This window comes from Passer montanus, unplaced genomic scaffold (genome assembly GCF_014805655.1).
Source record: "Passer montanus isolate IOZ18808 unplaced genomic scaffold, ASM1480565v1 scaffold13, whole genome shotgun sequence".
NCBI classification, from domain to species: domain Eukaryota; kingdom Metazoa; phylum Chordata; class Aves; order Passeriformes; family Passeridae; genus Passer; species Passer montanus.
The window spans coordinates 1,261,801-1,277,041 of record NW_024359832.1 but is presented as its reverse complement, the minus strand read 5'-3'; the positions used below and the strand labels follow the sequence as shown (position 1 = coordinate 1,277,041).

At 37.8% G+C, this 15,241-nt stretch overlaps 1 protein-coding gene across 7 annotated transcripts in view; it reads left to right on the top strand.

Moving 5' to 3' along the window:
• TRMT9B (tRNA methyltransferase 9B (putative)) overlaps window positions 1-13,822 on the top strand; it is a 115,772-nt gene extending 101,950 nt beyond the window's left edge. For 6 of the 7 annotated variants that reach the window (XM_039698778.1, XM_039698781.1, XM_039698780.1 and 3 more), the window contains 3 exons: window positions 5,297-5,451; window positions 8,963-9,136; window positions 11,898-13,822. In XM_039698778.1, the coding sequence (XP_039554712.1) occupies window positions 5,297-5,451; window positions 8,963-9,136; window positions 11,898-12,943 (1,375 nt within the window). In that variant the 3' untranslated portion in view covers window positions 12,944-13,822. Of the gene's footprint in view, window positions 1-4,615; window positions 4,635-5,296; window positions 5,452-8,962; window positions 9,137-11,897 lie in introns of those variants that run through there. The other variant, XM_039698783.1, reaches the window with a different exon arrangement.
• The last annotated feature ends 1,419 nt before the right edge of the window (window positions 13,823-15,241 follow it).

Below are 15,241 nucleotides of genomic sequence, written 5' to 3'. Positions count from 1 at the left end.
CGTTGCAGCTAGTTTAACTGTTCATGACAGAATTCCTATTATTTGTTCCATTATCTTTGTTTACTAATATAGCTGCTTTGCTTAATGATTGGTATCTGGAAGCCACTTGGTATGTTGGCATAGACCAGTTTGTTGTCTGCATTATTGAAATGAGAAATCACCATCAGTCAAAATGGAAGTCGCTGCTATTGAATTTATAAATTCAATCCAAGGGTGAGCAAAGTTCTCATAAAGAAATCTAAGGTTTGTTTTTCAGAAGGGCTGCAATGGTGTTTTGCTGTTGGAGATTAATTGGATTTTTGTCTTTACATGAGAAGAATACTGTGGTTTATAGTCCACTAGGACTGATATTTGAATGAAAAGACTGATAAGTTTTGGAAGTAAACTGGAAACATTTCTCACTGAAGAGGTGATTCTCCCTGTTCTGGAGGTGAAGGGAGAGATACAAATTGGACTGCCCCACCTTTTACTTAGGTGTTAGTAACAGCTACAAGTGCATATGTTATTGCTGGAGAGCAGGGTATTGAGGATGTAGAGGTAGCCCTTGTGGGCTAGCCCTGTTCCATTTAAGTGATTAATAGGGTTATTGCATGTGTAATCAAGATTTATGTTGCTGTGGCAACAAAGAGAGACACAACTGTGCTGAATTTCCTAGATCTTTGAAGCAGCTCTTCTTACCCAAAATGATATTGCGAATTCCCGTCAGCATGTGAAAACAAGTGTATCTGAGAGAGAGGCCCTCATTAATAGGCTGAAATCTTGCCCTGAATTGAGTGAATCCATGCTGCTCATCAAAGGGTTAGAGAAAATAGGCAGTTGCAAGAGAGAAGACGAGGAAGGCCTGTGGCACAAATTAATCAAGAGCAATTGATTTCAAGACAAATCAGAGCAATGCAGGAAAATGACAGCGTGGTTCCAAGAGGCCATTGACAAAAGCTTTGTGACCTATGCTGGGTACTGTGCTTGGCCTGGATAGAAAGGCAAGGAGGAGCTGTACTAGAGCCAGGTCAAGACTTCACAGTATTATACAGTATTGTATCGAGTTAAATAGTCATGCTGACATAGCACATGCTAAAGGAGATGGAGGAAGTTGTAATAAATGAAAAGAACGTGGAAGATGAAAATTGTAGGTGACTGGGAGGAGATAACTTGAGGTAGGTGAGGAGGTCTGCAAGTCATTCAGAACTGTAGGTAATTGTGAAGAGCTTTTGGTATACTGTGGTAGAGGCAGTGTTTTTGGACTGAACACTACCTCCTGTGCTTCAGTTTCAGGACACCCCAGGCATCTGGGAGCCAGCAAATATTTTGTCACTTGAGGATGAGGTATTTAATACCATTAGTCAACACTGTAAATGAAATGCTTTCAAAACCAACAACAAATATTCAAACACACTCCCCCTCCCAAAAAAACCCCAAAAAACCCAAACATTATTTTTTTTAAAAGTGTTGGAAATAGGGTTGTTGATTTTGGTTGTTTTCATTTCAAGGTCACCTGCTGAAATGTATTTCTTACTTCAGCAGCAATAAAAAATATCCAAGCAATATGACTTTTATGAAAGCAGTATCCTTGAAAAGTTAATTATCTAAAAGGTTGCAGAATGTTAATGGAATGGGAAGAAATTAGATTACCTTAGAGTCAGAGGACTCTTAGTGAGATATATAGCTATGAAAATATATCTCGTGTTTGTACAATTCCTTGCACCTTCTTGGAAGGTGTAATATTTTAGGGAGTTTTTTGCTTGTTCGGCTGGTTGGTTTTAGGGTTTTTTTGACAAAGAGGGAAAAGAGCAGTGTAAGAAAAAGTCAATGGACTACAACCTATTTACTTCTGAACAATTTGTTAATGTACTGCAGTTATATGTGATGGACTGGTGATCCATTTCCCTGCAAATTCAGCAGAATCGAAAATACATCATCCAGTATGATGTAGTTTTCATCCAGTTTCCTCATTTAATAGACCAGCTGCAACAAGGGCCTGTAGTCTCATGAACAAATCACCAGGAGGATGCCCAGGAAGCACTGAAAGGGAAGAGAATCCTGCTCTTCAGTTTTTATCCACGCTGCTTGTTTGCAGTTGGTGGATGTTTGTTGAGCTGCATTCACATCTCGGGGACTTGGCAAGACTTGCTGCAGTGACTGAACAGCTCAGAGTGACTGAACAGCTCAGTGCCAATTTACTGCACACTCCCATCTCTGCTCCAAGCCCCTGCATGAGCCTTTTAGCAGGGGCATAAGTACCAGAGAAGAAGAATGAAGCATGGGAAAAGTATCCATAATTACCACCTTCTGCTTCTCTTCACTGGTCTTATCAGTCTGGGAAGCTTAAATGAGAGCTGGAGCAGATGCTGAAGCAGTGGGATTTCTGGGCAGATTTTCGTTACCTACTTTACAAAACAGACTTTCCAATTATCCAGGAAGTTATATCCAGAAGTTAGTTGAAATGAACATTTTCTACAATTCACGTCCAACAGAGGCACTGACTGTTACTTTCAAAGCAAAGGAGTTGTAATGGTTGTTTTTGTTTAGAAAGAGAAATAGGAGCATTGAGTTTGGCTGGTAAAGTTACATGGGTCTAAGTTTCTGTGGCTTTTTGGTGACAGTATACTTGTGTGAAAGTGGTACAGCTGCGGGTCTGGACAGACTCCTCAGGTTCCTTGTGTTTTGTAAACATTGAAATGAAGAGGTTAATTGTCGGGACATTTCCTGCTGTGCTGCAAAGTAGAACCTGATAGTATTATGGATCTTGATGGGAAAGTCAAATTGGCAAGTTGGATTTCATCATGTGCCTTGATTGCTTGCCAAATATAAACAATCAGCAGGAATGGAAATTGTTACAAAATGGTGCATGAAATAATTTGGCTTTTAGTATACTACCATTATTCTGTTATAACCAAATTATTGTCTTGACAATGTTTATTAAGAATATCTAAAAATAATAACCTCTAATGGTGTGTTGTAAGACATGGAAGTCTCCAGCACATCCTGTGTAGTTGAAGACTCAGTACCAGTTCCAGTGAATGAGAAAGTTAAAGGAAGAACTTAATGGTCTTGGATTCAATAGCAAACGAAGCCAGATCTCAGTCTGCATTGAAATTCAGTGTAGACATTTTAGGAAAATAGAGAAAAAAAAGACAGCGTTAGGAATTCAGTATGAATGGTTGGAAACATTCTGCCTTTTCAGTTCTTTTTAAGAACTGCAAAGGTTGAACAAAGAGCTTCAAGTGGAAAGATGAAAGAAAGCACTTGGATACACTGAACCACATAGTAACTAAACATGAAATATAAATTAAAGCAAGGAGCTTATCAGGCAGAAAAATAAGAGAAATTATTGTTAGTCTTTGGAATTACTAGTTATAAATAGAGCACTCCTAGGCAGTTGAGCAACCAAACAGAGTATGTTTTGAGGCAGAGAAAAAAGACAGCTGGAGACATGAAACACCTAATTTATTTTATTTAAGGGTCAAATAAAAACAAAGGTTTGGGCTTTTGACTCTAAGGAATACTTACTTGAAATTACTGCCACTAACCCGTTCTACGTGGCAACATAACTTGAAATGGATTATTAGAAAAGTTTGATTGAGCAACTTCTGGCACATGTAATATAATTTCAGGTCTATGTTGCCTCTTTTGTTCAGTCTGTTACAGCTTTTCACTCTTTAATGAAACTGAAAATGTGCCTAGTAGCAATGTACTATACTGTTTCTGAATTTAATTTTTTATGTATATGTCTGTATTCACCTAGTAAAAGGTGAGCTAATGCAGGATAAAAGAAAATTGTGGACTGTAGAAAAAAGATAAATTAAGGATTGTGAAAATATTGAACATAAATGTTTTGAAGAGAGATGTTCATATATACTACAGTCAGAATAGACTGTGAAAAGTGCTAACAATTTGTCCCCACCTTTTACACAGTACCAGTGAAATGGATCAAGCCTTACATACTATTCTGTAAACATTCACACACACTTGAAGTATGTTGTTTTTTTCTGTCACTGGGATTAACTCCCATTTTTTTTTAACTAAAAAGATTGTATTTGTAGGACAGGTGTAGGACAGGTTCTGTCTGTAGAACAGCTGCTGTGCCAGCTCACGTTATTTATTACACATATATTTAAAAAATAATAAAAATGTTTTTTCTCATAGATATCATAATTTCTCACATATTCTCATATTTTCTCTTATACTAATATATTTCAATACTAAAAGTGACAGGAAGAATAAATTTTTATTATGGTTCCTAGGTGTATATTTGAAAATCAAGGAAAGTAAATTAAAGTCTTTGCTTCTGACCTTTTCAAATGCAGTCAAAGGAGTAACTTTTATAATTTTATCTTGGTAATACATTGCTTAGTCTGTTTGATGTTTGGAAGCAGGCTTTAATCTCTGTGGAGGTCTTTGACAATTGAATAAGTTTTGTTTTAATAATGGAGAGAAATATTTCCTATGTAAACAGGCGGTTTCAATTAGTTTGAAGGACACCTTAACACTTCGGAATGCAATCTCATCAGCCTTCATCAGATACTCAAACCTCACCTTGCTGGTCCTTGGATGAGAGGATACATTAAGGACAATGTAAGATTCTCTGTGAAGGGATTCAGTGTCTGCATCCACTTGGTATCTTCATGAGCTCAGGGGTAATACTTAAACTTTAAGATACCATTTCTTGAATCACTAAACTAAAATACTTTGCTAAAACATGAAGATAGTGGAGTGCAAGTAGGGAAATTGAGGTTTTGTTGCTGAAAAATTTTAGCAAACTAATCACTTCTAGAGGGCTGATAAACCACAAATCACTTATGCATGATTTAGGGGCTTGGGTTTCAGGGACCAGGCTATATTTCAAGTAACATATTAGCAGTTTGCATATTCACATTAGCAACAACAAGAAAGTTGGTTCTTAAAATCCTGTTCACCACTGGTTGGACTGATCATCGTAAAGGTCTTTCAAAGCTAAATGATTCTATGATTCTGTAACCATTCTGCACTTCCACTGAATACAGGCTCTCTTTTGCACCAGATAAGCTTTTACTATATTGGTAATGTGCCTATTTTTGCATAGGCGTGTGCAGTTACATAATGCTTCACAGGGGAGGTGATACATTCACATTTTTTCTCAACTTTCATGAAATAAAATCAGATCCTTTGAGTAAAGACTATTTTATAAGTATGGCTGGTAGATGGATGTAATTTATGAATATAAGCATACAAGGTCCTGAATTATGCATGCCTATAAAATATAAAATCCATACTGCATCAGTTTGTGTTTTGTTATACATAATCTTCATTATGTTTTCAGGATGGAACATGAGGCTACCCAGCTAGAAAAGCAGCACGTGCACAGTGTGTATGAAAATACAGCTGCCTACTTCAGTGATCTGCAGACCAAAGCATGGCCTCGTGTTCGGAACTTTCTGCTGGAACAAAAGCCTGGCAGTCTCGTTGTTGATATAGGTAAGCCATTCTCTGAGGTGGCATAAAAGATTGTTTATAAGCTTTGCTAGTTTACCTGTTAATCATATTTAACTTTCAGATCAACTGGTTTTTTAAATTATTTAAATCTGTTTTAAAATTGTTTTTAAGTCCCAATGCTAGATACCATATACCACTTCTTTTCATTCTTTGGCAGTGTATCATGTGGACAGTAAATAAATGTTTTCCCTTATTTTTGTTGAGCTAATACTTAAGCTATCCATTTCCCCACTGGCTTAATGGTCTTTCATTCCCCTGGAGCCCTTTTGAAAAAATTATGTTAATAGCCCAATTATTTAATATTTCAATTTCTTTAGATCACTTGGTTTATGTAACACCAGGCTGCAATTTATTGGTTTTCATTTGTTCTAAAACTCCTCCTAGCAAGGCTTTTTATTAAGAGAAATCTTCTGATGTGATTGCTGTTAAAAACATTAAAAAAATCTGACAATCTTCCTGTGATCCTGAATATGGACAGCATATTTAGGTGTTTTCCTGTTATGACATTGTCTTCCCTACATGTAGTATTTATACCTGGATTTTCTGTTGTTTCTGCAGACTTTCTGGGGGCTTCCATGTTTCCTTTGGTTGCATTATGACTTCAGTCCTGTACAGCACATTGCAAAACAAATGCTCGTTTGCACCATTGTGTTTTCCATACTGTTTAAACTAATAAAATACTTTTATTTTAACAAATGTGCACAAGGTTTAACAAAGGTTTAACAAATGTCCACAATAAATTGTGCATCTGCTTTATCCTATAAGACAAAAACATTATTTGAATGTGCTGTAGGCCATAATCAGAAGATAATATGTAGTTCTCCTGCTGCTGTTGAGCATTACACCAAAAATATTTGATTGATCTTATTTTGAGCAGGTAGCTATTTTTATATGTCTGCACCATTGTCACCAATGTCAGGAAATATCCAATGGCCTACAGGCACTCAGCTGAGAGCTAGATTGATACTTTTCAGCCAAAATCATTGCCAACTCAATAGAAGTCACTTGCATCTTAGCTGAAGTTTTTTGAGGCTTTATCAGCAGTGATTGCTGAAAGCTTAAGGTCACCCTGTTGCACTCTCATCTGGAGAGAAAATCAGTCCTTACAGCTGCCAATAAGAATACTCCCACTAAAGCACACAAGCTATCTTCTTCTATGATGTTTAATAAGATGTACAGGAATCTGACTGTTGTGTTTACTTTAGGCACGTATTCAAGGAGGAGTTGCACTAAAGTGACACTAGTGTCTAGTGGCACTAAAATTTTCAAAATGAGATCCTTAATGGGCAATTTTCTTTTCAGTTTAATACTCCCTTTTATTAAAATATAATTTTCTCCATTTGCCTTAGTATTTTTCAGTGCTCAAAACACATGAAAATAGCTTGACCATTGTTAGCTTCAAGGGATTAATCTTCCTGATGGCTCATTTAAAAGTGAATCTCTGACAAATGTAGATTTTTAGAATACTGGGATTACTGATGCTATTTAGCTTCATTCTAGAGAGGACCTTATACTTCCAAAGACTCAGAGTGATTAAAAAGGACCTCACCAAAAGCCGTGTGTTAAGCAACTGAGTCTTCCAAATTCATGATGGTTGGATAAATGTGTTCCTCTGCAAATACAGTACTGAATAATAATTTATACAAATCTTTAAATTTGTAGTTTTCTAACATACAGAGCTTAATGTAGTATTGGATATATTCCTTGAACTGCATTAGCAATATTAGTATTTTCCATTTTTTTCAAGTGTTACTTGAAAGAATAGTGCTTGCTTTTAGCTGAGAAATATGCTTTTTTTCACCACTGAAGTGTTGTTCTGTTCTGCAATAGTTCCTGTGCTGTCTCTCTAGATAATGGTGCACATTAACATCACCAAGAGCAGCAGTGCTACAAGAAGCAGTGATGTTTCTAAAGATAACTCCAGGCCTTTAAATTGAATTACCAGTACTGAGATGATTCTCTTTGCCAAGCTGCTACCCCGTTGCTTGGCTGTCAACTTGCAGAAATTATTCCTTGCTAGTGACCCAGAGCTGCAGTGAATGGTTCCCAGTATAATTTTGAAAAGTGCTTGTTATGCATAAGGCATTGAGGGATCCTCTGAAAGATTTCAATTCTCTACAGCACAGTCCTTGAGAAGACAGACTTCGGGGTGGAAGACATTCTGGAACAGTTCATTACATTATACATGGGTTATAATGCATTGGCACAAAGTCAAAAAGAGGATGTGCCTGCAATATGGAAAGAGCTTCTATGATTTATGGTTATTTTCGAGTCTGTATCTAAAGTCAAAATTTTCCACTCTGATTTGTGTCAGTGGCACTGATGGTTTAGGACTTCTTGGAGAGAAATAGGATGCACTGGAGAAGTACTGCATGGGGTTAAGCAAAGGAAAGAGATCTGTTACAGATCACCAAAAAGACACAACACACTGGCTTCAGGAAATCCTCTGGACAGAAAGCAGTTGGCAGCTGGAATGGCACTGGGGAAAGGGGCCTTAGTGCTTATCCTTTCTTGCCCTCTCCTGGGTGCCCATTTATGCTCATTGTTGGTAACAGGATACCAGGCTATAAAAAGACTCGGTATGAAGCAGCGTGGTTGGGTTTTTATTCCCCAAGATGTACAATACAGAGGACTTTGAGGGATCCTCTGAAAGATTTCAATTCTCTACAGCACAGTCCTTGAGAAGACAGACTTCGGGGTGGAAGACATTCTGGAACAGTTCATTACATTATACATGGGTTATAATGCATTGGCACAAAGTCAAAAAGAGGATGTGCCTGCAATATGGAAAGAGCTTCTATGATTTATGGTTATTTTCGAGTCTGTATCTAAAGTCAAAATTTTCCACTCTGATTTGTGTCAGTGGCACTGATGGTTTAGGACTTCTTGGAGAGAAATAGGATGCACTGGAGAAGTACTGCATGGGGTTAAGCAAAGGAAAGAGATCTGTTACAGATCACCAAAAAGACACAACACACTGGCTTCAGGAAATCCTCTGGACAGAAAGCAGTTGGCAGCTGGAATGGCACTGGGGAAAGGGGCCTTAGTGCTTATCCTTTTCTTACCCTCTCCTGGGTGCCCATTTATGCTCATTGTTGGTAACAGGATACCAGGCTATAAAAAGACTCAGTATGAAGCAGAGTGGTTGGGTTTTTATTCTCCAAGATGTACAATACAGAGGACCATTCTTTCCTCCTCCCACCTGCACTTATCCTTGTTCCCCACAGAAATACAGATAACCTGCTATTATACAGGGCTGTGTAATGAGTATTTTTGTTAGTGATGTTGGTACTGTTACAATCCTAATAGTGTGAATATACAATTTCAACAATCCAAATGAGCCCTGCAGCAGTTAGGCGAGTCGGCACAAAGCCTCTTTTTGTTTGCTAGGAAAATTTAGTATTAGGAGAGCCCAGATATTATTTTCACTGCTTTGGGAGGGAGAGCAAATGTTTGGAATATATGACTTCTGACCTAGCATCCTTTTCTTTAGGTTGTGGAACTGGAAAGTATCTCAGTGTCAACAGTCAAGTGTATAATCTGGGCTGTGATTACTGTGAAGGACTGGTAGAAATTGCAAAGAAGAAAGGTGATGAAGTTCTGGTGTGTGACAACCTTAACCTTCCCTTTAGGGATCAGTGCTTCAATGCAGTCATTTCAATTGGAGGTAAGCCAACATACCTACATTCTGGCCCCAGCAAATGAGAATTTCTGGGGGTTCTTTTCTTTCCATGTGGCTTCATTTCAGTTAATTGTTTTGAAACAGTTCCTTAGAATTACAGGAGATTTAACTTAAATTAATTTAGTCAACATGCAAAAACAAAACTCCCATTACTCAAGAGGCATTGTTGACAAAGGAAATATGCATATCACTTGTTTGTTTATATGTGGTAGGGAAAAGATTTCCTTCCAGCATTCATTGTAAACAAGTGAAAACTAATCTAAACATGGCTGCTCAAAGCTTAAAGAGATGAGATGCTCAAGACAAACTCTTGGTTTCTACACAGCATCTGTTTTGATCAGCAAATGCATTGAAATGAAAACTTTATAGCTGACTTTGGAACTCGCGTTAACTGTTATGTGTTATGAATTCGCATTTCTCTTAGTCATAACAACTCAGATTCATACAAGTGCTTGTTGTCTAAAATGACCAGAGCATCTCTGCATCTTAACTCTTCTGACCTCTCTTCTAGAAAGCACTACTTGTAATTTGAGAAATATAATTTGCAAAGTGTAGATAAAAAAAGAGTACCCAGTTACAGTCTAGGTCTTTAGCTCTAGTCCTGATTGAGCTTCTTTCAGGGTTTTTGAATTCATCAGCTGAAGTACAAAGCATGATAATTATTATTGACAGCAATCAACAAACTACTTGAAATGTGACAGAAATTTATTTTAAAATGTATCTTTCACATAAACAAGTGGAAGTAAAGGGTGACTAATACAGAAGCAGTAATCATATTACTTTGCTTTCATGTTGGCTAGTTAACCAGTGAGCCCTACCCACATTTTAGGTCTCATGGCATCATTTCAGTGCTTATCAGATCAGCTGACTTGGAAGGATAGCATACCTATCTAGTGTTTGTATGAATTGTAAGCCTGACAAGTTTAAAAGTTCACATGCTATTTCAGTACATTTAACAATAATGGATTTTAATCTCTCTTGAATAGAGAAATGGTATGCCTGTGTCCATCTAATTCTAAATAAAGTGGTTTTCATCCTATTACAGAGAAAAACAAGTATTTATGTACTTAGTCAAGCACTCTTCTTGGATTTGTTGGTATAATCATGTTTACAGGATTGATTTTTCTGCAGAACCACCAGAGTGATGGTGGTTCTTCTAACTAGAAGGAATATTTAACCCATTAAAGAATTTGCACAGATTCTGTTGGTTGATCATAATTTCTTTCTGGTAAATTAAGCTTGTATGTGTATGCTGTCTCTGTCAGTTTTGATAAAATTTTGCAGGAGGTTCTGTGGTGATGTATGGCCTAACTCAAGTATGGGAAAATATCAGTTCCCTTCTCCCTATTCTCTGACAAAAAAAAATAATTCTTTTTCCCCAAAGTTTGAGAAAAGATTCCTTGGAGTCAGGAGTACAAAACAAACACTGGAAACAAACACTACTACATAGATGGGAAACTCTTCTCAGAGTTGTCTATTTTGTATTCTCGGCAGCTTGTGAGAGTCTTGTTAATATTAACTGCCAAGAATGCTTTTCTTGGCTTGTGATAATAAAGCTACATTTTTTCTCCCTTGGTAATTCAATCATTGTTTCGAATGAAGACAGGGATAGTTGGATGGACTTTTCATAACTGCAGTGTTGAACTAACACTCTTTCTACAACTACAATTGGCTACTGTCTAGCAGCACATATAATCACATTTTTCTGAATTTATAGAAAAATGTCTTCAGGTAAGAGCATACTCTATTACCTGCTGTTCCGTGGGTAGATTGAATGTTTTTCATGTAGAAGTGGCTGGCTCCAAGTCCACTTAAAACAAATCATGGAATCAGTCCTCTTTACATCACTGAATCACATCTAGTACTGATGACATACAGAACAACATGACCAATGTGTCCAAGCTCAGTACAAGTTATTGTCTCTGAGAGTTTAGACAGAAAACAGTTCTCTTAGCTATTCTCTGACTGGTAAAATTGGCTCATTCATACTCCAGGTGAATAGGAAGATAGAAATAATGCAGAAATCTTGAAATGTAGTGTCACTTCCCATTGGAGTGAAATTTGAAAATGTGGAAATTGTCCTGGAAAGAAAATCAAAATATTGTGATCAAAATTTTATTTTAAATTACGTAATGTAAAAAAATATAAAATGCTGAGACATGCAATATAGACATTATTTTTTACAAAAAAAAATTAATTTGACAAAAATTAAAGAAATGGTGAATATTGGTCTGAATTTTCTCACTGGATCTTTTGCGAGTATGCTGATGTAAAAGTTCAAACTATCTTTTTACTGATATTACATTTTGCTATATTTGTTACATGGTGAAAAGATTTTCTACTTCCAATAAGATAAGTTTGAAAAGTCATCTTGATACTCTCTAACTTACCTAAAGGCTAGGCATTTAAGGGGAAAATTGCCGTGTTATAATGTGTTATGGGTTAGGCAGAGGAACAGAAACCTTCAGCTTATATGCCTGACTTTTCTTGAATCCTTCTTTTGGGATGAGATTGGTTTTCTTCTTCCAGATTTTCCTTTATTAATCTATTGAACATAATCATAAAAGAGAGCAGTCTGAAGTGAACCTCCATTGTGGTACCTATAAATTCAGCACTGTTGCTGACTTGCAGCAAGTGATAATCTGGAATGAGGCAACTGAAATGATTGAACATGTAAAACAGGCTGAAGATGGAAATGCTTTGTCTTTACTAATATTCAGTACATAATACCTTTCTTTTTTCACAGTGATACATCATTTCTCAACTAAACAAAGGAGAATCAAAGCAATAAAGGAAATGGCAAGGATATTAACACCTGGAGGCCAAATAATGATTTATGTTTGGGCTATGGAACAAAAGAATCGTCGCTTTGAGAAACAAGATGTATTTGTTCCATGGAACAAGGCCTTGTGCTCACGCCATTTTTCAGAATCAAATCAATCTGGAGATAAGGGTGAGTTTGTCCATACTGCAAAAGGCCAAGACATACATCCTGCACAGCTTGTCATCTCTGAGTGCAGCTACCAAAACAATCTGCAGCCAGAAACTGATTCTAAACATCCCCACAATATGGACCATTGCTTACCCACAGCCTGCTGCATGAAAATTTCTGAGGAAGAAAACAGATTTTACAGTGCTCTAGGAAGATCTTTCCGCTCATGGTTTTTCTCCAGATCCCTTGATGAATCAGCCCTGAGAAAGCAAAGTGACAGAATGAAGCACCTGAAACACGAAGGAGTGTGGGCCAACAGCGCCGTACCCATTCAGCATTCACGACACTGCAGTTTGGATTTAGGTCACCATGGGGCACTGTTAAACGAACAGGGTTTAGATGATGATGATGATGTGTTTGTGGAAAGCCTGTCTCTCAAAAAACCACAGTGGTCGCCAGCCACAGATGCACTGAAGGATTTAAGTTTAAATGGAGGACACCAAAGTGTAGCTCAGAGCAAGGGGGACAAAGCTTCATTTATAAACGGCCCAGTGGAAGACAGGGACTGCATCTGTGATTGTAGTAAAGATGGTGCTGGTAAGTCTGATGCCAGCAAGTTTTTCAAAAGAACTTCAACAACTGACTCCACTGACTCAGCTTTGGATTCAGCAGTGTCTGTTGGGGACCAAACTGATGCCATGTTGGATACAAAGGCCTTCATGCGTTATTACCATGTTTTTCGGGAAGGAGAGCTGAGTTCTCTGGTAGAAGAGAATGTGCCTGAGCTTCAGATACTTTCTTCCTGCTATGACCATGGAAACTGGTGCATTATTGCAGAGAGAAGAGGAACACAGCTCTAAAGGGAACAAAGCAGAATCCAGTGACTGAGGATTTTAAGCTCTTCCTTGTGTTACTGTGATTGTGCAGTGTGACATGGAATTTGAATCTCGTAGTTGTGTGCTCATTCATTTTTGAGTTATTATCTCTTAACTATTTAACTAGCTAATGCAAGGTCTGTATATAGGAATGTAAGTGGTAGACAATATTTATGTTTTGTTAAACTTTTATGAAGTTAAAACTGTAGAGTTTTATATTGCTTTTAGCAAATAATTGTGTTTTAAAATATACTTTTCTATTGAGAAATAAACCTTTTTATAAAACAAGGATCAGGGCATCTTTTATTAGAAATATCCTCTCAGTAGAAAGTCTAGTCTTTGTTCTTCAGATGCCAGAAGTTTGTCACGTTGCTCCCTGTTCTTGAACTCCTATAATGAGACATAGACACTATGTCTAAAATTGTACTTGACCGTACACTGGTAGAGTGCATGCTGCAGAACTGGGAGCAAGCATGGTTCCAGTGCTCCTTAGCTGGGAGTGGAGTTATTAATGGGCAAAAAACTCTGTACCAAACTAGCTCTGCATATACTGTCATTTGATGTTTGTATTTGGCAGCAAATGACAGCACAGATTGAGGACAGTATTTTTTACTTTTGTTTTAAAAATAATTTTATTTGTTTCTCAGGTGTAGGTGGAGTTTTATGTGTTAGCTCTCACAAATACTTTATCTTCATTTCCTTTGCTGTAGTTTTTCATTGGCTATGTGTATGTAAAAATCAGAGGGATTTGTGAGAGTGTGAGTATTATGTAAAGTTCTAAAATATCAAATCCTTGAAATACATATATCTTTTTGATAAGCCTGGGAAGCTAAGATTAATAAAAATGCAATGCATATCTGGTCAGCTGTTGTATTTACTTTTCTTGTTCACAGACATGAGAATATATATTAACAGTGTTAAATAATGTAGACAGGAAGGGGATAAGCCCAGTTTGCACATAAATTACAAATTCTTGTCTTGTGAAATTTACGTGAACCTTTTGAGACCTAAGTGATGATGGTTTACACAACTTTCCTGTTCTCTCCAAGACATACCATCACTATCCATCTGTAGTAGGTTGTAGCAGTTTATAGTGCTGGGAATAAAAAGCACCAGGCTTCAGAAGATCAGTAGTGGAACTGCCAACAGAAGCAGGGCTAGAAGAGGCTAATTGCCTCATTAGCACAGAGTTACTCAATTTCTGGGCTTAATTCATAGTCAGTGGTTGCAGTGCAGGGCACATCTTCAGCTAGTGTGATTTTGTGACCTTTAATGGAGCTGGACAGATTTCCCCATTCCCTTCTCCCCCCCCAAAGAAACCCCCAAAACCCCTTTTGTTACAGCAGTTTTAAAGAGCTGTATAATTAAGATGTCTGCCCTATTATTGAGCAAGTAGCTTTGAATACAAGGCAATAGGAGTAAAATGCCAAGCTTTTCCAATCTATGCTGTCTGAGCAGGTGGATTTGGGATTGTTCAGTAGAAAACCTCGATGGTGCTGAGTATTTTTTGATGTAGCTTCCCAGCTGTTAATTGCCACATGTATTACAGATTTATTTACTGGAGCAATGTCCTCAAGTGATCATTTTTGTCTTCCTCATTGCTTCAGATCCTTACACTTTATCCTTCCTGGGTCTGTACTGCTTGCACTCCCCCCAGGCCTTTGAAATAAAAGTGTGGCTAAAGAACCATACATTTCAGGCTTCTGAAATACCATTCCATTCTAATTTAAATGTTACTTTCAATACAGCCTGGGGCTGTGGCTTTCAGTTGCTGTGAATGAGCCACACTTCAGAAAATGGGCCATATTGCCTGCCTCACTGGGTCCAGCTGCTTCTGGCTGAGGGGGCTGCATCTGCTGCATCCTCAGGCTCCAGATTTAGTGCCAAAGTGCCCATATTGCAGAGCCAGCATGGATTGTGCTGAGCTCCACACCTCATTTGCAACGTGGTTGTGTCAGGCAGGGGAGGCCTGCCTCTTTTGTTGGGAATTTCTGGATGAGCTTGAGAATTGTGGAGAAGAAGTGAATTGCTTCCAGATAAAGTATGCCAGTGGATATTGGCTGCATCTGCTGCATCCTCAGGCTCCAGATTTAGTGCCAAAGTGCCCATATTGCAGAGCCAGCATGGATTGTGCTGAGCTCCACACCTCATTTGCAACGTGGTTGTGTCAGGCAGGGAAGGCCTGCCTCTTTTGTTGGGAATTTCTGGATGAGCTTGAGAATTGTGGAGAAGAAGTGAATTGATTCCAGATAAAGTATGCCAGCACTCCTGGAATTTGGGCTG